This window comes from Lynx canadensis, chromosome F1 (assembly GCF_007474595.2).
Source record: "Lynx canadensis isolate LIC74 chromosome F1, mLynCan4.pri.v2, whole genome shotgun sequence".
Taxonomy (NCBI): domain Eukaryota; kingdom Metazoa; phylum Chordata; class Mammalia; order Carnivora; family Felidae; genus Lynx; species Lynx canadensis.
In genome coordinates, this window is record NC_044319.2 from 9,159,951 (window position 1) to 9,184,766 (window position 24,816).

Here is a 24,816-nt window from a genome sequence, read left to right on the forward strand (position 1 = left end):
TATCATAACCAAACAAGACGTGGGGTATTATTAACTGAAGTGTGCTACTCAAACAGGCACCGACGGCACAAGCTACCAGTCAGAATCACCCATCCATCCTCTGTTCTAATTTTTTCTTCTCTCAGTTTTTGAAATGAATATAATCACCTGTGAGAGTGTCTACAAAGCAGCCAATGCTTTGCAAAGTGGGAAGATACATAAAGAATTGTTAGCTGGAGAAGAGAAGGGAACAGTATGACTTAAGGTTCTCCAAAAGCTGTAAATCTCTTCTAGTTATTTTTAGCTTTGAGAGCCATAAGAGAAACATGTAGGACCCCCTTAGAATAACGTAAATAAATAAATTAAAGTTAAATAATAAAATCAGTCAACAGGATGTCTGTTACTAAGTTATTGCCTCTTAGCCCCCAAACTGCACATGTATACTGAGGTCTGGAACGGTGGGACTCAGCAAACTACCTTTTTCCTTTGCCAGCGGGCTTCCTGACTGGTTTCCTCAAGAAGGAAGAGAGGGGCTGGACGAGGGGAGGAGAGCAGCTGATGGAAGTGTGCTGCTTCCTTGAGCCCCATCCGCAGACCCTTCTCCTCCCCCCTACATCAGTAGGTGGTTCCAGCTCCTGACTTATTTCACAGGCCCCAATCCAGCACCTTTGTATCCTACAGAAGTACCAGTGAAGCCAGGCAGGACTCCCTCCTCTGAGCTCCCCAGTCTTAGCTGTGTGGACCCTCCCGTCTCATCTCCCCAATCCCAACTGTGCGAATCCCCTTCTCTCCAAACTCCTCAGCTCCGGCTCTGCAGGAACCACCGAGCTCCCTAATTTCAGCTCCGAGGGGTCTTTCTTTCTCCCTGCCTTCTTCAGTCCAGCTCTGCGGGATTCCTCCTCTGCGTCCTCAATCCCACTTCTACAGGGCCTCCATTCAAGTTGCTCAGGTACTCTTTTCTCAGGCCATACCCTCTCCACAGAGGACTCTACAGCCCTGTAGAAAGCTCTCCTGGAATTTCTAGGTTCTTTGATAACCCCCAAACTCTTCACTTGGCTCCCCGAGCCCTAGGGATGATAGCTGCTTCCAATATTTGACTGAGCATTCCCTTTTTGGTTTTTCTGTCCTCCAAAATGTGTTAACCTAATCCTCTATGTTAATTCTATTAAAATAATAAGTGTGATTTCTGCTTTTCTGACTTCACTAGAAGCAGTAAATCAAAACGAATGGATTATCTTTTCCTAAGTACTCAGCAGCTTTTTGGCACTAGTACGTAATTTAATTTCTATTAATTGCTTGTATAGACAGTCTGGTTGAATGGTTCACCAGAAGATATGCCAGTTTTCCAGATTAATATTTCCCCAAAAAAGGTTGTATATTGGTACAATGTATATAAAGGATTTTATATTAGTACAATTCATAAACAGACATATGTTTAAAGTCATTTAAAACATAGCTTGTTCTTTTAATTAAATTTCACCTGTTCTTTAATTGCTTTTACTCTTGAATTTGCTAAGCTATATAATTTCTTCCGAAAGAATAAAAAAGTCTGAGTAATCACATATTTTAAATTCATGTGGCCCAGATGATTAAATTTCAACTCAAATTTGAACAGATTCCTGGGTGGTTCCCTATTTTTATTTCCTCTTAAATAAAATTATTAAAGACGTCATACTACAGAGCAGCATATAAAGCATGTACATAACATATACCCAGTTTCCAGCTTAAGAAACAGAACTTGACGGATACTTTGGAAAAGTCCTATGTGCTCCCTACATCATGTCCTTGGGCCGAGAGACAACACTACCTTCAAGGTTTCAAAATAAAGCACAGCAATTTATATTGCTATCATCAGTGTAAAGGAGTTCTCACTAATCCACATCTTTGCCAATATTTCACGTTCTCTTCCTAAAATTTTTAAAGATTTTTTTAAATGTTTATATATTTTGAGAGAGAGAGTGAGCATGAGCAGGGGAGGGGCAGAGGGAGGAGGAGACACAGAATTCAAAGCAGGCTCCAGGCTCTAAGCTGTCAGCACAGAGCCTGATGCGGGGCTCAAACTCATGAGCCAGGAGATCATGAACTGAGATGAAGTCGGACATTTAACCGACTGAACCACACAGGCACCCCACTATATTTTTGAAAAGTATACTACTAATCTGTATCCTGAGATGGTTTTTGACTCTCACATGTTCACATTTAACTTGCTGTGATGCATCTCTGCAAATCTCCATTTAGATAGCTACCAAGGTAGCTTTACCGATGCTCTCCTACTGGGCAAGTCATTCAGACAGCTTCCTGAAGAGAAATCAACTTTAGCTGAGTACAGAAGAAGGAATAGGAGTTTGCCAATTTTAAATGAAGAAAGAAATAACTGCAGAACCTCAGTCGCAGAGAATGAAACATTTGCATCGAGATTGTTGTAAGTGACTTTAAGCCCATAGTGACCACATACTACATATGGGAAGACTATGCTTTCCTGTGATAATTTGCTTATACTGTGTCCCTGTGCAAAAGGGCATCTTACATCTTTGAATTAATCTAGAAAAGATTAATTCAAAAAAAGAAAAAGAAAAGAAAAACATTTTTGTAAAGTATACTTTGTAACACAATCATGAATGATTTATGAAATTAAATGTATCTTAACTCAAAATGTCAGAGAACTAATCACCTTTAATTACCCGTGGTCTTCTCAAGGCAGTCTTGTCAGAAAAATAAGTGATTAGTTTAAGTGAGAAAGTACAACTTTATTAGTTTTTTCTAACATGAATAAGTGGCATCAAATCTTAGAATTGAATGACTGACAACTTGATTTTCTTCTCATTAACTCTCCCTTCCACTAGCAAAATTACCACTGAAAGTAATGGAGATAGATTCAAGAGATTTACAGCAGGAAAAGTCTGAGAATCTTGAACAATGTTTACTTGAATTAAGTGCATGTGCATATTAGTATGGAGGAAGAAAGGGGGTATGAGAAGAGAGAAAACGATATTTGAACCTTACTAGCTTTGGAAAAAATATCAGAAATTAAAACATTTCTTTCAAGTCTTTTGTGAATAAATGCAAACATGTCAAACAGCAAAACATTATGACAACCTGCATAGTGTTGTCATATAAAGTGGTACAATTGCTTTACATCACTCTTACTGCCCCTAAAAATTAGAAAGATTTGTTAGTTTCTTTCGATCGTCTCGGTATCATCCTTGGTCAAAACCACTACCATCTTTTATTTGAGTTCCTTCATAGCTGGTCTCCCCAGTTCTATGCCCGCTAGAGCAATATTTCCACAACATAAGTCATGTCACTCCACTTCCGTAAGCAGAATCTTCAAGGGGCCGGATACTATGTTTAGGATAAAATGTAAAGCTATAAAGCATATCAACTTGTACACTCTACATGATAAGAAAAGTTTCTCTCTTATGTCATACTCACTGTGTTCCAAGAATACAGGGGATTTCGGACCTTTCCTCTGCCTGAAATCCTCCTCTGCCCCTCTTCATTCTCCTTCCCACCTATTCTAGGTCCACACACACTCCTTATTCATTTCCAGTCTTCCCGTCCAGCATGCATATGCTGGCTTTTGTGATCCAGTTGCTACATATCTCTATGGTTTTATCACTTTCTACTTCCCTGCACTCAGCCTCTAATTGAGTCATGTTGGATTATTCACAATTCCAAGAACATACTCCTCTCATGCCATGGAACTTGGTGATCTGCCTGTCCAAATTTCCCTCCATAAGTTTTTCACCTATAAAGTATTCATAAGTCATGACTCCATTCTAACAGCAATTCCTAACTCAAGTCTTCCTTAGCCAATTAGCTTCAGGCTCACCTTGCACTCTGCTTTCTGTTAACATCATTACTATACTATGGTGTAATTACCTGTCTGTAATTACCTACATGACACATTCTTGAAGTGTAATGATCAATTTATTTTTCATCTTTTCCTTCTAGGAATTGAGCAAAGTATCTTCAATAAAAGGTGCTCAATAAATGCCAATTCTGAGTTCAGCTGCCTCTGAGGCGAACACATATTTGAATAAACTATGTTGACTTAAACAGACCAGGTTTAGTACTTTATAGACATGTCTGATACATACTAAATTCCAACAAGGAAAATTACATGCAGTAAAAATACAGCTCCACAATTTCAGAGAAGAATAAGGAAAATGAAAATTTGATAGATCACTTGTAAAAGATTTGTATTACACGAGACAGGTACACATGATGCAACAGAAAAACAAGGCATACAGAAATGCCTTATAAAAAGAAAATAGAGCTCAACAACTAATGTGTGATTCTATTAGTATCCCTTCCACTCTTCAATATGCCATGCTAAAGCACACTATAATCTGAAAGATTCAGGTTCTCACCTATTTCTAACTAAATTATACCTTAGTATAGGTATTTTTTAATTGTATCATTCTAATACTAAGTGCTCTTGATTTTTAGTAGGGATAACAATTCTAGATGTAATAAGAAATGGGTTACAGAACACACTGTAGGTGGGGAGGTATACTGGACCAAAATCTAGGTGGGCAGTGGAAAGCATGCTGAAAGGAATGTGTGAAATTGGGTGTCTGATGCTGACTCAGCTTGGAACTCTGATCTTAGCCAAATCACAACAGACTGTGGGCTTCTCATGCTCCTTGCATATTTTTTTTACTTCATTCTTGACAGAACTTCTTCAAGTTCTGAAGGACCTTAATATGTATAAAATAAGTCATAGACTACTTTCCATCCCTATGGAACACTGCTCCTGTGTTCCCTCTGTAATAGGTTTGCATCCATCCAGGTGTACAAGCTAGAAATTTAAAGCCCTCTTGTACTTCTTTCTTCTTTGTCTTATATATGTCAGTGCAATTACAGATTCCTGTTCCAAAACCTTGTAAAACTCCTGTAACCTATCCTACTCTTCATTGCAGCCATAAGGAACTTAGCTTATGCACTCAACATCTATAACTAGCTAGGTCTCCTGCTTCTAGTCTCCCCTCTAAACCATCATTCACAAAATCCTCAAAACTGGCTTTCAGAAATGCATGTCAGAGTGTGTTGCTTTCTTGCCTAAAAGCATTCCCATGTCTAAGCAGTGATTGCACAATCAAATCCAAACTTCTCAGTCAATCCTTAAAACCCTTCCCAAGTATGCCTAGACATCCTCCAATTACACACCCCCGAGCACCTTATGCTCTAGTTTTAGCAGATTTCACCATCCATTTCTTTACTTTATTGGTTCACTCACTCACTAAATCCAGATCATGTCAGGTATGTTGTAAGAACTAAAGACGGTCAATGTCAAATCTTCCCTGAAGGGTTCCATTCCGTAAACCTAAACAAGGGGCAATATTAGTGTTGATGTTAAGAGGATGAGCTCTGGATTGGGCTCCTCAGGTTGAAATCCAGCCCTCATTTGCAGGGTATTTAATATCTATAACTTGTAGTTACCTAATCACTAAAGAGAGGATTAATGATAATATCAACATCACATAGATTAAATTGAGTCAATGCATATAAAACACTGGCATGGAGTAGGCACAGCAAACTACCTTGAAAGGCATATCAAGGGGCGCCTGGGTGGCGCAGTCGGTTAAGCGTCCGACATCAGCCAGGTCACGATCTCGCGGTCCGTGAGTTCGAGCCCCGCGTCGGGCTCTGGGCTGATGGCTCGGAGCCTGGAGCCTGTTTCCGATTCTGTGTCTCCCTCTCTCTCTGCCCCTCCCCCGTTCATGCTCTGTCTCTCTCTGTCCCAAAAATAAATAAAAAACGTTGAAAAAAAAAATTAAAAAAAAAAAAAAGAAAGGCATATCAAAATTACCGGCTTTGGGCTTTTTCAAACCATATATATGCACAATATTGACCCTACTTATGAATTCTGTAATGAGCCAACTCAGGCGTGAATGTTTTTTACCCTCAGATATAAACTTGGTATAAATTAAAAAATTCCTGGCCTCACAGATCAATAGACAATCAAAACTGAAATAGTCACAAGACTGGTGACTTTGTTCATGCTCTTTCCAATGCTTGAAATTTTATTTTTCTTTCTCCTGGAGGGAATTTTACTGATCTTTCAAAGTCCAATTTAAATATAATTTTTCAAATATATTTAATCATGACCTTTTCTGTGTTTCTGTAGTATTTTATTTATATCACCAAAATACATTTATTATACCTCATGGTGGTTATTCATATAATCATTGGCCCTCTTATTAGGCTATGAACTATGAGGGAAGGGTCTATTTTTTATTTGTACTTTCTATTAATTTAACGAAAATTTGTTCAATGAAAATTAAAGTATTAGACTATAATTTCTCTAAGATTCCTTACACTCTAAATCTAATAAGTCATCAAGAATCTAAAAAAGTAAGTTCAGTGCTTTTGATCTAGTAATTATGAATCTAAGAATCTATATTAAGGAAATAATCAGAGACATAGTAAAAGCACTATGAATAAAGATGTTCAACATATTTCTTAAGAGTAGGGAAAACTGGGAAAAGTCTAATTTCTTACAAGAATCAAATTACTCACTAAATTATGGCACACTCATAAGAAGGATTATTGTGAAATCATCTGAAATGGTTTTTGAATTGTATTAAATGGCATGGGAAAATGCTCATGTTATAATTTTCAGTGGGAAAAAACATGTAAGTTATAAAAGTGAATACAGATGTCTAGTCAATATAATGAGGAATTCATAGGCTGAGGCTTTCTTCTGCTGAAGACACATAGCAATAAATAAAAACATAAAAAGAGAACACCAAACAACACATTATGATGTAAAAAATGTTAATATCTCCTTGGGCCAGAAATATTAACGTCTCCCAAGTTAATAAGCAGTGCTGAAGTGAGAGGTCACTGGAATGTGCCTGCAGAGAAGAAGGTGGAGATCTTGGTTTATGTAGAGACTGGTGAAGGGAGAATTCACCCAGCCAGAAATGGAACCAGTCTCACAACTGAAAGCCCGGAGCTGTGACTGAGTTCCCCAAATCATGAAAGGAGGATGAAAACAACTACAGTCCACATGCAGCTGTGTGCCTGGGGGAGCAAGCATAGGCAGGCATAGCTTTCCAGGCAAGACCTCGGCTAAGTCATTAACTAGCTTGATATTGAACCTGCAATAAGCCTTATATGCATGTACATGTGGGCAAAGGGCAGGGGCCCCAGGCTGCTAACACAAGCTTTGGTTCTGGCCAGGGAGCCAAAAACAGGTCAGGACAAAGCAATTGAAACAACTGAGAGAATGCAGGATCCGGGGGGTCAGGAGAAGGGAGAGAGCAAGAGACAGATTGATTGATAGATGGTTACAGTCAAATCCTCAACTTGTAACACAAAAGCAATCATAAACAATACGTACATAATTGGGTGTGTATGGTTATGTCCCAACTGAACTCTATTTACAAAAAGAGGGCTCAATTAGCCCACAGGCTGTAATTTTCTGACATTTGTTCTAAGTCAACATTCCAATACTAAAATGAAACTAATGTGTGGAAAAATAACTTAAAACTATTGACAAATGAAGGATGAAACAAAACTATAGAAATTCAAAAAGGTCTTCAATATATTTTTTAAGCATCAAAGAGATAAAGGAATAATAATATCCAAAATAAGAACATGGAATTACTTTAAAGGTAAAAATAGATCTAATAAAAAATCATATTAGAAATCTTGGAAACAAATATATCATTATTAGTTGCACTGATATTACGAACATCACATTGGACAGAGTTGAAGAGAGACTTCATGAACTAGAAGACAATGTTGAGGAATGCATGAAGACTACAGCAAAAAACATGGGATAGACTTTTAAAATATGAGAGAGAAATTGGGAGATACAGAAAGTTAGACTAAGTGGCTGTAATATACATCTAAAAAGAGATTCAGGTAAAGGGAAGAAAAGTAATGAACACTGAACAGATAATTGCTGAGAATTCTGTAGACATTAAAGAAAACAACAGTTTTCAAGCTGAAAGTTCTCACTAAGTACAGAGCAAGATAATGAATGAATGAATGAATTCTAAGTCACCCCAAAAGCAGAAGAAAAAGTATCTTCAAAATACTGAAGAAAAACAAGTCAATCTAGGATTTGATATTCAAAAAAATAATAATTCAAAAATGAGGAGGATTTTTTTCAGTCATTTTTTGGACTAAGAATTTCAGACCCACCAACCCTCAGTAAGAGAAGACCCAAATGAGATGGAGGAAAATGGAACTAAAAATGGTAGCATAGTGATTGATTTAATATTGATAAGTATTATTACTAAGGATTATAAGACATTAGTAATTTTTAGAAGAAAAATATTGGGACTAGAAGTCCAAAAAATAACACTAGAAGAAAGATGGGAGTTTAATTATTAGATAGAATGTTCCAAAACTCTCATCTTATTTGGAAAGATAAATACAATTTACAGTATGCTAAAAAGATATATAAATTTAAAAAATATATTAAACATTTAAGTTCAATAATTAATTTACAGAAATTAATAGAAATATTATCTACGGTTTCCAAAATGTATTAGAAGATTCAGAGAGAGAACACTGAAAAATTAGTCAAAACAATAGAAAACCAGAAGAAGAAAATGTAAATGTGAATTAATTAAATGACCCAAATATAAAGCAGGGTAAATAACAGTGGCCAAAAATTATATATGTCATGGCTCCACTGGTATAATTCATGCAAATGCATGCAATAACACCAGATAAAAATATGCCTAATATTGGGGCGCCTGGGTGGCTCAGTCGGTTAAGCGTCCGACTTCAGCTCAGGTCACGATCTCACGGTCCGTGAGTTCGAGCCCCGCGTCAGGCTCTGGGCTGATGGCTCAGAGCCTGGAGCCTGTTTCCGATTCTGTGTCTCCCTCTCTCTCTGCCCCTCCCCCGTTCATGCTCTGTCTCTCTCTGTCCCAAAAATAAATAAACGTTGAAAAAAAATTAAAAAAAAATATGGCTAATATTAACATTATTTACCATTAGACTGTAGAACCACAGATAAACTTACTTTCTCTTCTGCATTTTTCACTATTGTCTGTTGTTCCTATGCTGCACTGATACTCATTTTAAAATCATAATAAAATGTTATTTTTTAAAAAGCTATTGGTTGCATTTGAGTTGAGTTTATAACATCATTCTTTCCTTACACAAAAAAAATCAGAAATTTACAATTGTAAATAAAATAGTTACAAACAAATGTAAATCAATACAAACAATTTTAAAGACTGGGTTTTCCTGTATATGTCTGAACACAGATATGACTTCAATTTGAAGATATAGTTCATGAATTTTAAACATTTTCAAGTCTGGTATTGAAGTGGGGGGAGGGGGGGAGAATACCGAAATAATTTGCCTGAGAACATTCTTGCCCAGTTCCGGTAACTTAATTACTCAATGACTTGTACATGTTGAGTTGATTTAAGTCATGTGGCAAGTGCTACAACTTCTAACTAAGAAAGGCACTGGAACAGAAGTCATCATTTGGCATGGCTGCATCAAGAAAAGCTGCTGACAGCCAAAAGAGATCAAAAGCAGATCAGATTGCTCAACAAACTACATGTCACTGAGCTCAGAAATCCAGAGGAGTACCCTGAGGAGCTGTGGAAATCTCAGGAACAGGTATAGACACCAAACTTGGTGGATGCTCTTACAAAACGTTAAAATGAGATTCAGTTGTTTTATTAAAATGCCTGAGCCATAGCATATTATTTCCCAGTCTTCCTTAGACATAGAAAGCGTCTGTAAGCAGAAATAAAACAAGTGATAGAGGCAGAAGATGAGTAACTTAATGGTTACAGTTTCTTTTTTATCAAATTAATCACATAATTTATTCTATTTTTCCTCATGAATAGCCAATATTTATTGGATATTTATTATATGGAAAGTATTTGGATAAGTTCTGTATACACATCAGCTCAGTTTCTAAACCTTCTAAAAACAACTTTCTTCTTGAAAAAAAAAGAAAAAAGTGAACAGGCTATTTGAATTTTTGAATTTTCCTAAATGAATTACCTAATTTGATCACTTAGAAGGAATCATTTTTAATAGGCTATTTGTCAAAGTAGACATTATTTTAAATAATATTAAAAATAACATAATCCAATAATCTCCCATTTGACACCCATTTAGTCAAATCAACGTACATATCTATTTATACCCATTTCATTCCAGAAAGGAACACAAGGCAATTTTATTTTATGACTTGTTAATATGAAATGCTGCATTCATGCTAAAACTTTCCCAGAAAATGAATTTAAATTTCAGCTCTTAAGATTTCCTTCCTTGTGTCACAAAATATCTTTTTTCCCCAGTGGGAAAACTCAAATTTTGGAAAAGCAAAACATTAAAGGAATGATTAAATTATGATTTTTGTCAGCATTCAAAGGACACCTCACAGTTTGACAGCGTGTTAAATAGCTCTTCAACTAATCTCATTTTACTAGAACACAAATGAACATTAGTTCATAAACTACAGTTTCTTTCTCCACTTTCACTGTAAGCTCCTCATTGGAAAATGCCATGCGTCTGTTACTAACTTGGTACCAGGTTTGTATTTCTTAAAATGTGTTCCACTGACTAGAGAAACTACCAGATACTCTGAAAAAAAGGACTTTGTGGTAAAATAAATTAGGAAACTGCTGCCAACCCTTCTTTCAGAGAACTCCTTAAATTCTCTTCATCTTACCCAGCACTTCTTATATTCATTCATTTGGTCATGAAACTTCCCATTGCTAGAGCAGCAAATTGCAACAATTCATAGACAAATGAGAAAATACGGTTCTAACAAATGCTATCGGTGATAGTTGATCGCTTTTTAGAGAACTTTGTCTTCACCCAATAGAAAGTATAAACTGTGGGGCTTAAAATCACCACCTTCACAACCCTCTAAAGTACTAAAAATTGCTAAAACGCTCCTGCAGTGCCTAATCCGTGTAGTGAACCACATTACTTAAGAAGACAGATGAGCAAGAAGAAACAGTACTCAGTGGCGATGGTTACATTTCCTTTCAACACCACTATCTGGTGGGTGGTTGTTCCTTTGTTTTAGCTCTAAGACTTGTGAGAACTTGCACTTTCATGGCTACATGTACATTTAATAATTGTAGTACGAAACTATGTAGATTGGAAAAATAAATGAGGTAACATTCCAAAGTGATAAACCAACCGAACCAAATAGAAAATTCCCTGGTACTAAGATTACCATTCCACTCATTTATTAAGTCACTGGTAAAGTACAAAATCCTACTTTGCAAGACTGAATTGTTGATCGAAATGTGAAATATTTTCCAGATATTCCAGAAATGCCCCTAGCACCAAATCAAAGGACAGAGAGAGAGAGAGAAAAGAGAGAGAGAAACAGGAAACAGAATTTTATAAGCAAACCAAGATACCTGGCAAAATTTTAAGTATAATACATACTACACATGAATGGTTTGGGTTTCTTATTGTTTTAAGAAATCATTCTTGGGCGCCTGGGTGGCGCAGTTGGTTAAGCGTCCGACTTCGGCTCAGGTCATGATCTCGCGGTCCGTGAGTTCGAGCCCCGCGTCGGGCTCTGTGCTGACCGCTCAGAGCCTGGAGCCTCTTTCAGATTCTGTGTCTCCCTCTCTCTCTGCCCCTCCCCCGTTCATGCTCTGTCTCTCTCTGTCCCAAAAATAAATAAACGTTGAAAAAAAAAAATTTAAAAAAAAATAAAAAAATAAAAAAAATAAAAAAAAAAAGAAATCATTCTTTAATTTTTTTTTTCTAACGTTTATTTATTTTTGAGACAGAGAGAGACAGAGCATGAACAGGGAAGGAGCAGAGAGAGAGGGAGACACAGAATCTGAAAGAGGCTCCAGGCTCTGAGCGGTCAGCACAGAGCCCGACGCGGGGCTCGAACTCACGGACCGCGAGATCATGACCTGAGCCGAAGTCGGACGCTTAACCGACTGAGCCACCCAGGCGCCCCAAGAAATCATTCTTAAATACATAATAATATAGTATTGTACAAATGTAACATAGTTTTATGTATCTTTTTTAAATGAGGCAGTCATTCTTGGGCTCAATCAGTGAGCACCCGTATTTGAGGCTCTAAGGGAGAACACCTAAGTGACAGAATTTCACCCCTCCTTGGCAGTGGTACTTATATCTTTTGGTATCCGTGGCAAACTAGCAAATGCCTAACATGCACCAGGACTATAAACGAATGCTATTGAGTGTTTAGAAAATGTAAGTATATGATGTTGCTCTGTGGATTTAAATCCATGTAAAAGCATCTGTGATGCAAATATCAACTTCATAAATTTGATTCTAGATCAAAATCTTTGGATAAATATTTCAAAATTGGGATACAATCTCTTAAAAAGTGATATCACATTTGATTTATGGACAGAGGTAATCAAGTCTCTTCATTTTATCTAGTAATGCAACATCAAATGAAAATCTCACATAAACTTATTTATTCCCTGTCGGTGCTTAACAGATTTAGCAGGAGGCTTACACACACAACTGAGGTGTTCTCAACTCTGCAACATGATCACAAGACATTTGCATGATCACATGCATGATCACATTTGCATGATCACATTTGCATGATCACAAAGACATTTTACAACCAAAACAAAACAAAACAAAACAAATATATATATATATATATATATATATATATATATATATATATATGTAAACTATCTGTATAAACATTACTTTTTCTCACATAAAATCTCTATCTTAAAAATTATCATTGAAGTATAAATGACATATAAGATGATACCAGTTTTAAGTAAATGATGTACTGATTCAACATGTGTATACATTATGAAATGGCTACCCCAATAGTTAACATCTATCAACAAACATTTTTTTCCCTTGTGATGGGAACTCTTAAGATTTCTTTTAATAGCACCTTTCAAATTTTTAATACAATATTACTGACTAAAGTCATCCTGCTGTATATTACATTTCCGTGACCTATTTATTTCATAATTGGAAGTTTGTACATCTTGATCCCCTTCACCCATTTTTTTCTACCACCCAAACCCCTCCCCTATAACAACTACCCATCCATTCTCTGTATCTATGAAATTTGTTTTGTTTTATTTTGTTCTTTTTAGATTCTACATACAAGTGAAATCATACAGTATTTGTCTTTTTCTGTCAGAATTATTTCATTCAACAAAAGGCACTCAAGATCTATCCATGTTATTTCAAATGATACGATTTCCTTCTTTGTTATGGTTCAGTAATATTCCTCTGTGTGGTTGTATATACATATATATACATACCACATCTTTATCCATTCATCTATTGATGGACACTTAGGTTACCTGCATATCTTGGCTATTGTCAATAATGCTGCAATGAATACAGGGGCACACAGAGCTTTTCAAATTAGTATTTTCATTTTCCTTAGATAAATACCCAGAAGTAGAATTGCTATATTCCATGACAGTTGTATTTTAAATTTTTTTAGGAAACTCCATACTGTTTTCCACAGTAGCTACACCAATTTTCACTACAACAGTGCAGAGTCCTTGTTTTCCACATCCTCACCAACACTTGTTTCTTGTCCTTTTGATCCTAGCCATTCTGACAGGCATGAAGTAAGATCTCACTGTGGCTTTAATTTGGATTTCCCTTATGATTAGTGATGTTGAGCATCTTTCATGTGCCTCTTGGCCATCTGCATGTCTTCTTTGGAAAAATGTCTATTCAAATCTTCTGCCCATTTGTAATTGGATTGTTTATATTTTTGTTGTTGTTTGAGTTCTTTATATAGGTTCGATATTAACCCCTTCTGGGATTTATCATTTGCAAATATCTTTTCCCATTTAGTAAGTTGCTTTGTCCTTTCATTGATTGTTTCCTTCTCTGTGTAGAAGCTTTTTAGTATGATGCCATCCCATTTGTTTATTTTGCCTTTGTTGCCACTGCCTTTGGAGTCAGATCCAAAAAAATATCACCCACACTGATATCAAGGAGCTTACTGCCTATGTTTTCTTCTATGAGTTTTATGGTTTCTGGTCTTACATTCAGGTCCTTAACTTATTTTGAGTTAATTTTGGGGTATGGTGTAAGATACTGTCCAGTTTCTTTTTCTTTTTTCTTTTCTTTTTTTTTTTTTTTTTGCATTTGGATGTCCAGTTTTCCCAGCCTCAACTTATTGAAGAGACCATCCTTTCCCCGTTGTATATTCTTGCCTCCTTTGTCATAAATTAATTGACCATATATATATGGGCTTATTTCTGGGCTTCCTATTCTGTTCAGTTGATCTATGCCAATACTATACTGTTCTGATTACTCTCGCTTTGAAATATACCTTGAAATCAGGAGGTATGTATTAAGTTTCCAGCTGTATTCTTTCTCAAAATTGCTTTGGCTACTGTGGATCTTTTGTGGTTCTATACAAATTTTAGGATCATTTGTTCTAATTCTATGAAAAAGGCCATTGGAATTTTGATAGGGATTGCATTGAATCTGTAGATTGCTTTGGGTAATGTGGACATTTTTAACAATATTAAGTCTTCCAAACAATGAATACAGAATAGCTTTCTATTTGCATATTCTTTAATTTCTTTCATCAATGTCTTATAGGTGTTAGTGTACAGATCTTGCACATTCTGGGTCGAATTTATCCCTGGGTATTTTATTCTTTTTGATGCAGTTGTAATGAGATTGTTTCTTTTATTTCTCTTTTGGATAGTCCTTTGTTGCTATATAAAAATGCAATATATTTTTGTATATTTATTATGTACCCTGCAACTTAGTTTTTTAGTCTCCTAGTTTTTGGTGGAGTCTTTAGGATTTTTTGTATATAAAATGTCCTCAGCAAATAATTACAATTTTACTTCTTCTTTTCCAATTTGGTATTTTTTATTTTAAAATGTTACTTTCTCCTCGAGGATTTTGATGCCTTTCTATCTTACATTTAGGTCTTTCATCCATTTTGAGTTTATTTTCGTGTATGGTATAAGAAAGGCCCAGGTTCATTCTTCTGCATGTCTCTGTCCAGTTTTCCCAGCACCACTTGCTGAAGAGACTGTCTTTATTCCATTGAATGTTCTTTCCTGATTTGTCAAAGATTAGTTGGCCAGACGTTTGTGGATCCATTTCTGGGTTCTCTATTCTGTTCCACTGATCTGAGTGTCTGTTCTTGTGCCAGTACCATACTGTCTTAATGATTACAGCTTTGTAGTATAGCTTGAAGTCCAGGATTGTGATGCCTCCTTCTTTGGTTTTCTTTTTCAAGATTGCTTTGGCTATCCAGGGTCTTTTCTAGAAATCTGAAGAATTTTAGACTCTCTTCAAAATGATTTGATACAAGGCTTTGTGACTGTTAATAAAGATGTTATACATACGTGTGTTTTTTGACCAAACATGTGAGAGAAGATTTTTGTTCCCAGGAAAGTTCACAAACCACGACATCTTGTGCAAGTATACCCAATAGGGAGGAACTATTTATCTTTTAACAATATCATGATAAATGGACAAATGTTCTTGGCTATAAAATGTAAACAAGACGATCAAATTTGTTTCTGATCAAGAGGATTGCTATTCAAATAACCAATATGCTATTCAATATCTAAATGTCTAATACACGTAACTTTTTGAACAACAAAAAAACTAGTCTATTGGCAAAATTTTTCTTTTGCCACACTAAAAAAATCTAGTTTTACAAAGCTGTTAAAGATTTGCTGTCTTAAAAAACATTGAAAAGTCAGTTTTTTCTCATTAACAAAGCATAAATAATACAAACATGACTCTTTAAGATTATAAGTTACCTTTCAAGTCTTTCTTTAGTTTTCTGAGATCTTTTTGAAAATCTTCAAACTTCATCTGTGAAGCCTGAAAAAGGTCCTGAGGTTCTGGCAGTGGAAAAACACACTGTTCTTTTCCAGCATCCTAATTAGCAAAAACACATAATTTTAAAACAAATCAGCATCAATATAAATAAAAATAATACAACAATGGCAATGGCAAAATAGCAAATACTGCCAAATCCCTCAACAATAAACAATAACAAAATATCACTGTAAAAATTGCCTTACCTCATCAAAATTTCGAAGATAGTAGGAGACAATGTATGACAAAAGGCTTCTGCTATTGTCCTAGGCAGAAAGACCAAAGTAAGTAAAAATATATTTTTTAAATATTAGAGCGTCAAATAAAATAGATTCCAGTAAATCAACACACAGATGAGAACATTTAGAATAAAATGTGAAATTCTATATTTCAAAGTACTACAGCCACTACATCTAAGGATTTCAGTGGCACAGAAGATCCTGTTTTTCCCCAGTGTTTTAATCTAAGCCCCAAGTGGAAGCCCAGCTGTTCAAGGGTGGAGTCTCAACTGTGAATACTTTCCAGTTTTACCCTCTTTGATCAGAAAATTAGTTCACTAATTATCATGCTTTATGTTTAAAAGCATAACTACTATCTTAACTGAAATGATTAAACATTGCCAGCATTTCTATACCACTTCTGGACCAGCAGGTATCAATCTGCAACAGTAAGTTTGATTGAGGCTTGTTAGTAGATAAAGAAAATAAAGTTAAGTACAATTTCAAGTAAGCAGGAGCTTTAAAAATGCGAGCCTATATTATAAATTGCTATGTCAGCATCTGAGATTGTGGAATTAATATCTAGGCAGCTATAAACAATGCAGTGTGTATTTCTATGGAAAAAAATGTAGAATTGTTTCTATTCTAACAGGCTTCAAAGAATAGGTTTTTACCTCCTTTCTGGCACATTTAAAAGGTATTAAGTTTTCATCATTCAAAATTAGAACTAGATACTCTGAATGTGGGAGGACAAATACACACACACACACACACACACACATATTTATTTATTTTTTTTCAGCTATTTATTTATTTATTTATTTTATATATGAAATTTATTGACAAATTGGTTTCCATACAACACCCAGTGCTCATCCCAAAAGGTGCCCTCTTCAATACCCATCACCCACCCTCCCCTCCCTCCCACCCCCCATCAACCCTCAGTTTGTTCTCAGTTTAAAAACCATATGACACAAACTACATTCCCTGAAATGTTCAATCTAACGATTATTTTCCCTCTATTTATAAAAAGCAATATCCTTTCATAATTTAGTTTGACATATGATAATACAGCTTTTAGAGACTTTCTTCATGGTAATGTATAGTAATAATATAATAAGATATTATGCAGTAATATCTTATAATAGTAAAAGTAATATATTTTTCAGGAATACCATTTGCTTGCATATAATTTAACCAACTTTCCGTTCTCTGTCCTAATACAATTCAAAGAAATATGCAGTACAGTTAGCAGTACTTGAATGAATTAACAAAACATTTATTAACTGCCTGCTGATAGGCATGCTGAGTGAAAATTCTGAGTGATCTGAGTCCACACAGGTCCGCAAACAGTACTAAGAAGTAGACACAGTTATATTCATTTTATAGAGCAAGAATCAAATCAGGAAGACGAGTATAACTCTTATTAGAATGCAAATGAAATTATTAAAAACAAAAAATCTTGCTTCTTGATTTTATTATGTAATTTTTATCTAGGATACTCCTTAATTATTTAAATTAATAAAATTTAACTTACTTGGAGGTTGAATAAGATATACTAACCCAATAAAAAAAAAACAAATAATCCTTTATTCATATGTAATTATGATTATCAGCATCTCTCTCAGATCCATTTTTATGTTAAAAATTAGGTCAATGATATTTACGTTCCAGTATTATTTGAAAAAGTTACTTGTTTCAATTCAACAATCAGTTGTTAAGAACTATTCAATGCTTCCAAGAGAGCTTTTGCTTTTGAACAAATGTGATTTATCAGGTTGACATATTGGAGGTTCCTATGAAAATTTGTGTCATACAAATATACTAGCATCTGAACAAATATACCCATAAAAAAATCACAAAAATTACATGCTGCTGGTATTCCAAGAAAGGATTATGTTTTATTCAATTCTGGAAAAGTAGTAACTGGTATTTCACTGAACTCAATGAAAGAATGTTAAATGAATATATGAGTGTATGTATGAATGAATGAACAAATGAGTTGTTGACCACCAGAAACAACAACAAAAAAAGTGTCTGTTTCTTATAAGGGAGACATAAAGTGAGCCTTGAACAACATGGGTTTGAACTGCGTGGGTCCACTTACACATAGATTTTTGTCAACAAATACAGTATAATACTGGAAATGTAATTTCTCTTCCTTATGATTTTCTTAATAATATTTTCTCTAGCTTACTTTATTGTAAGAATACAGTATATATGTTACATATAACATATGAAATAGGTGTCAATAGATTAACGTTATTGGTTAGACTTCCTGTCAACAGTGGGCTGTTAGTACTTAAGTCGTGGGAGTCAAACGTTATGCGTGGCTTTTTGACTGAGCGGGAGGTCAGTGCCCTAAGCCTCACATCATTCAAGGTTCAACTATATTCTTTATCTAGGAAGAACAATTCTACTATTTCCATTTCTATGAGGCAACTACTTACTTAAACTTAATATTTTAAAATATTTTTAAATGTTTATTTATTTTTGAGAGAGAAAGAGACAGAGTGTGAGTAGGGGAGGGACACACACACACACACACACACAGAATCTGAAGCACGCTCCAGGCTCTGAGCTGTCAGCACAGAGCCCAATGTGGGACTCGAACTCACAAACTTCGAAACATGATTTGAGCTGAAGTCGGATGCTCAACTGATTAAGCCACCTAGGCACCCCTTAAACTTAATGTTTTAAAAACATGTCCATAATTTCCTTTATCATACAGTTCTGTGTAGAGATTCCATCGGAGAAATAGAATTCTATTATCTTCTAAATTTATATTCTCAGACATTAATTCTAACCATCATGGTTGTTCCCTAATCTTATATTTTTACTGGCACTCTCATAATCTCTTAGATGTTAACTTTAAACAAATACCAGTATAGAAGTAGGATCAAAAATTAATTAGTCCTGCAAAAGGGCTTAGGCATTCCCACATATACCAGTGTCAAGGGGAATATGATATGTAGAAAAACAAGATAATTTTTTACATTTTATTTATAATCTACTTTCACCCATCTTCGTTTGTTTTTAAAACACAAGCCTATTGGCCTCCATTACTTAACACATAAGAGAAGAATAATACTGTCTAATTTATGAAAATTAATTAGTCCTCAGACTCCAAAAGGATAAATTTTAGCAGACATGGTAATGATAGATTGAAAAAATAATTATTTTTATTCTCTACTCAATTATTCATTAAACATAGTATTAATAATTATTCACTTTGGGAAACATTCACAAAATCATAAACATATGAAGGCCACATACTTTTACCTAGCTCAGAACAGAAAGACATTTTTGACCTTGGAACATAAACATTTATTACAACATGTTTACAGTCAAACTCATTACTAAACAAACCTTCTAATTCTCAATTTGCCTACATTCATTCACACAAAATACTTACACTGCTTTTAACATCTTTCAGCTTCGGAAGAATGTCTAACCCAAAGCCATCTGCCTGTCCTCGAGTCTTATTTCCACCATTCATGTAGTTGCCAAAAGCAAGAACCAAACCCAGAATTTGCATAACCCCTGGGCCATTTTTTAATGTCTGTAAGATAAAGAACATTTTATCTCTTAGACAAAGTTTTCTTTGAATTCTCTTAAGTCAGTGGCAGATATTCATATCATACTAATAATTTTGGGTCACATCCAAACTGTATCATTGTATATTATTAGGATATTTTAAGAGTAGTGTCTCCAAAGTTAACTTTATTTTTTTATTTAAATTTTAGTTAACATATACAGTGCAATATTAATTTCAGGAGTAGAATTCAGTGATTCATCACTTACATACAACACCCACTGCTTATCACAAGTGTCCTCCTCAGTACTCATCACCTATCTAGCCCATCCCCCACCCACCTCCCTCTGTCAACCCATAGTTTGTTCTCTAACATTGAGAGTCTCTTGTGGTTTGTTTCTCTCTCTTCTCTTTCCCACACTCCTTCCCATAGGTTCACATCCATTTTGTTTCTTAAATTCCACATATGAGTGAAATCATATGGTATCTGTCTTTCTCTGATTGACTTATCTCACTTAGCATAATACATTCTAGCTCCATCCACTTCATTACAAATGGTAAGATTTCATTCTTTTTGATGGCTGAATAACATTCCATCATATATATACATATATATGTACACATATATATGTACATTATACATATATATGTACATACATATGTACATTATACATATATATGTACATACATATGTATATACATATGTATATATGTATATAAGTTACCTTCTTTATCCATTCATCAGTCCATCAGTCAACAGACATTTGTGCTCTCTCCATAGTTTGGCTATTATTGATAATGCTGCTATAAACATTGGGGTACATGTACCCCTTCAAATCTGTATTTTTGGGTAAATACCTAACGGTGAAAATGCTGGATTATAGGATAGTTTTATTTTTAGTTTACCCAAAGTTAGCTTTAGGAAGTTGTACCACCTACAAGAATTCAGGTACACATTTGTAAAGTGACAGACACCATTCTAAGCCATTTCTGGTGCAACTGCATGGAAAACAAATAAGGTTGTAATATGAGAACTACTAGAAAAGAATGTCGCTGCCGTCACCCTAATTGTACCTACGATACAAATTTTTGGCATAAATTGTAGGAAACCAAAACACAGTTTTAACGATTAATTCCAAATTTAGATTTATCCCTGAAAAGTTCACACTCACTTCTTCCAAAACATGAAGCTTAGCTGGAATTTGCAAGTATTCTTTCCTCTGAAAATGTGTCTTTAATAACATCTTACTACTTTTCAAAATGATTTACCACAACCAGAACGAATGGTACTATTGATTTTTGACAAATTGTTTTAAATGGTAATATTGGTAATTCATGCCAAGCATTTATTCTTTGTTTTCTGGAGAATATTCATCTTCTGTTGAGTCATACAGCTGTTCCTAAATCATTTGGATGGAATCATCAACAATTTGTTGAAGGCCCCTTCCAAAACTGAAGGCAAATAAATAAAATGCCTTCAAATCACATTTAATCTGAAGTCTGATGTAAGAAAGGACCAGGGAAAGTGAAAATTTTGTTTTGGCAAAAGCAGAAGGGGCAGAAATCCCCGGACGTGGGAGCATAACGAGCACACTGCAGCAACCGGCCCCGTGGCGTGCAACTCTCCAAGTTTTTCTTTGATCTTGAAACTAGTCATCGTATGTTCTCTTTTGTGGAACTGCTATTCTCCAAATTTATTTGTAGAGTAAATAAAAGAAAACGATTTTGAAATGTGGACATGGCTGAACACAATTAAATATCAGAACTCAATCGTCAGCTGTCTATGGACTGGAACTCACCTCACACAATTTCTGTAGCAATTCCAGTTTGCGACGAATTGAGCAAATGCTTTCTGAAAATGTGGACTGGAAGAGGATACAAAAGACTCGTTCTGAAAAGTTGGGGATTAGTGACAGTTCATAAAGGAACCTAAGGAAATAAAGCCAAGTTAAGAAGAATATAATTCATATAAACAGATGTTTATCCTCATATTCATAACAATTATGCACGGAAGATGCTACATTTTCCAAATGGAAAGAGGCTGCCCTCAACAAGGTCCCGAGGTGTTCTTACTGTTCAGGTTTGTCCAGAGACTTGGCATTTTCTTTGTCTTTGGAGGACCGGCCATGCTTTTCAATTTTTTCCAGTTCATCTGATTGTGCTCTCTGGAAAATATAATGCCAAACAGTTATTGAAAATCTTATGAAATGAGTCCCTTAGATTATGATAATCTTAATACAGCAAACTCTATATATTTTCATATTTCTTAGCATCTGTTTGCAGTAAAGCTTGACTTAATTCATGAAGGCATTTTAAAGTGTAAATATGTTTAATGCAAACCAGATCACCTCCAAACCTTCCAAATAATGTTATTGGCTATTAGTGATCTGCAAAACATTTATTTATTTAAGCATGCTTTAAAATAATACAGTTTTCCTCTCTTGTTTTTTGGCTGTTTGTAATACTCTCTAGAATACAAGAATTTCATTTTAAAGTGGTATGTCTTTTTTAGAAATCAATCAAGATAAATTTGGAAGTAATTTGGTCATAATGTTATAAGACTTTTAAAGGAAAAAAAAAGTACTTATTTAACCATTGCAATCATTGTTTATGGCTTTTTTTAGGGGAAAAATACAATTGAATTATTAAGTCCTGGAACAAAAATAAAAGGTTGATTTTTCTGCTGAATATTCTTTTTAAATTTTTTTTTTTCAACGTTTATTTATTTTTGGGACAGAGAGAGACAGAGCATGAACGGGGGAGGGGCAGAGAGAGAGGGAGACACAGAATCGGAAACAGGCTCCAGGCTCTGGGCCATCAGCCCAGAGCCCGACGCGGGGCTCGAACTCACGGACCGCGAGATCGTGACCTGGCTGAAGTCGGACGTTTAACCGACTGCGCCACCCAGGCGCCCCTGCTGAATATTCTTTTTGACACAAAAATGGTTTTAGGCTTCTTTTCTTCCAAAATATCTTCTTTTACCATTTATAATTACAAGCTAAAAGTCTGTCATCTTGAATTTGTTTCTTTGTAGGAAAGTTTCTTCTGCATTTTTAATATATGGTGGAAGATTTTACAGACATGGAGAAACACGCATCTATTCTTCTTTATGAAAAATTTGGATGCTTTATATTTGCAGTCTTTATTTTATAACTCATAAAGATGTTTCAAAACAGCCAAATACAGTACTTCAATGCATTGAGAAGTGTGAGTAGACAACCATATTTTGAATTTGAGTCTAATTTTCAGAATTTAAAATTATTATTTTAATTATTATTTTTTTTTGTTTAAACATTAAAGCAGTTTAGCCAAGAACTACTGTATGAGATACACTCTAATAGGTTTATAGAAACTAAAGATTTCATCTGAAAAACAGCTATGTTCTGTTTTGCATTCACTGATTCTCTTGAAATGCAGGTTTCAGGTGATGGTATTAACTAGCAAAGACTAGTTCTTCAAATGAAGTTTCATTTTTTTTAATTTTTTAAAACTGCTCACTTTTTATTTTATTCATTTATTTTTAAGTAAGCTCTATGCCCACTGTGGGGCTTGAACTCACAATCCCGAAATCAAGAGTCGCATGCTCTACTGACTGAGCCAGCCATGAACCCTCAAATGAAGCTTCTTTTAACAGCGGAAGAGGGTTTGAAGACAGATCAGTAGATCTTCTGAGGGTTTTTATTGAAAATAAAATTTGCGTTTGAAATACAATGCAACAAAAGATCCAAAGAATTAAAAAGCATGAATTTAATGGAAATATCCCAAGCTACTCCAAAGTTTTAGAACCTGCTTCTAGAATCTCAACTGTATAGTAATCTTGCTTTTTCCCACCAGTTTATTGTGACCTGGCCCAAGAATTTTAGGGAGGTAAACACCACCTATCATAGTTACTGTCCATAAGAGTCTGCCCCACAGATCCCATCATTATACCACTTAAAACCAACTAACGAGATGGCTGTTAATAAAGACAATGCTCATCTTTCTGGCAAATGAGTGCCCAGGGCAATATTATAAAAGAATATTAAAATTAAGAATATTGATAAGACAAGGGTTATTTTAAGACATGGAGGTCTGCACCAAAATACAGTATATAAAGAGTTCCAGTCCATATAACCTCTCTATTCTTTTTTTAATTTAACTTTTAGTTAATTAACACACAATGCAATATTGGTTTCAGGAGTAGAATTCAGTGATTCATATCTTACATACAACACGCAGTGTTCATCACAAGTACCCTTCTTAATGCCCATCACCCATCTAGCCCATCTCCCACCCATCTCCCTCTGTCAACCCTCAGTTTGTTCTCAATCATTAGGAATCTCTTGTGGTTTGTTTCTCTCTCTTCTTTTTTTCCCTCCTTCCCATATGTTCATCTGTTTTGTTTCTTTAATTCCACATATGAGTGAAATCATATGATATTTGTCTCTTTCTGATTGACTTATTTCGCTTAGCAGAGCAGAAAATTAGTCTGCTGTCTTCAAACTCAATCACATTCAATACCCAAACGTCGACAGGGAGAAAAAAAATCCACCTTGCTACAATCTGATGAAGTAATTAAGTTTCTTGGTTTAATTTTTGTTTTTAGAACCTTAGATAACCTGACATAGACTCAACCTAGTTGAGTGCTGGTATGAGCAGGTGAATGATCAGAAGCTGACTCCATGCACTCAGTAAATTTCTCTGGCTCTTAAATAAAAACACATAAAATCTGAACAAACAACTATGAGAGAAAAAAAAAATATGGTTAAGGTAAATCATCATAATAATCAAATATAGGAGAGAAAGATAAAATGCCCCAATGTCTTGAGAATAAAGTGACGTTCTGGCAAAACTGTAGAGTTATTCCCCAAATTATTCAGTATACATGAATTACAAATTGCATGGCCCTTGACACTTATGCTCTATCAGACCATTTCTGCTGACTTCAGAAAGAAAAGTTGCCCAGGGTTGACAGTGCTGCTTTATGGATGATAAGGAAGTAAATGCCACTCCATTCCACACCATACCTGGCCCCTGGGCTCTCTAAACAATAGAAATTAATCAGAGGCCAAACAGGAGTTTCAGGCAAGGCTTTATTGGGGCTTATGGCAGAGAACAAAGAAGACAGCACAAAAGAAAAGTGTCCTCAGGCTGACTCCTGGAGGAGAGGCCAGGGAGAATGTTTTAAATAAACTTAGGCAGGACTATGTGTCTGTTTTTGTGCCATTACCATGCTGTCTTGGTGATTACAGCTTTGTAGTAGAGGCTGAAGTCCGGGATTGTGATGCCTCCCGCTTT

At 35.2% G+C, this 24,816-nt stretch overlaps 1 protein-coding gene across 1 annotated transcript in view; it reads right to left on the minus strand.

The window, feature by feature from the left end:
- FMN2 (formin 2) overlaps window positions 1-24,816 on the minus strand; it is a 391,745-nt gene that overhangs the window by 114,183 nt on the left and 252,746 nt on the right. Inside the window, exons 9-13 of the mRNA XM_030303011.1 lie at window positions 21,613-21,704; window positions 21,339-21,468; window positions 19,420-19,566; window positions 15,993-16,052; window positions 15,726-15,846 (exon numbers count right to left, since the gene is read on the minus strand). Coding sequence (XP_030158871.1) covers window positions 15,726-15,846; window positions 15,993-16,052; window positions 19,420-19,566; window positions 21,339-21,468; window positions 21,613-21,704 — 550 coding nt within the window. The remainder of the gene's footprint in view (window positions 1-15,725; window positions 15,847-15,992; window positions 16,053-19,419; window positions 19,567-21,338; window positions 21,469-21,612; window positions 21,705-24,816) is intronic.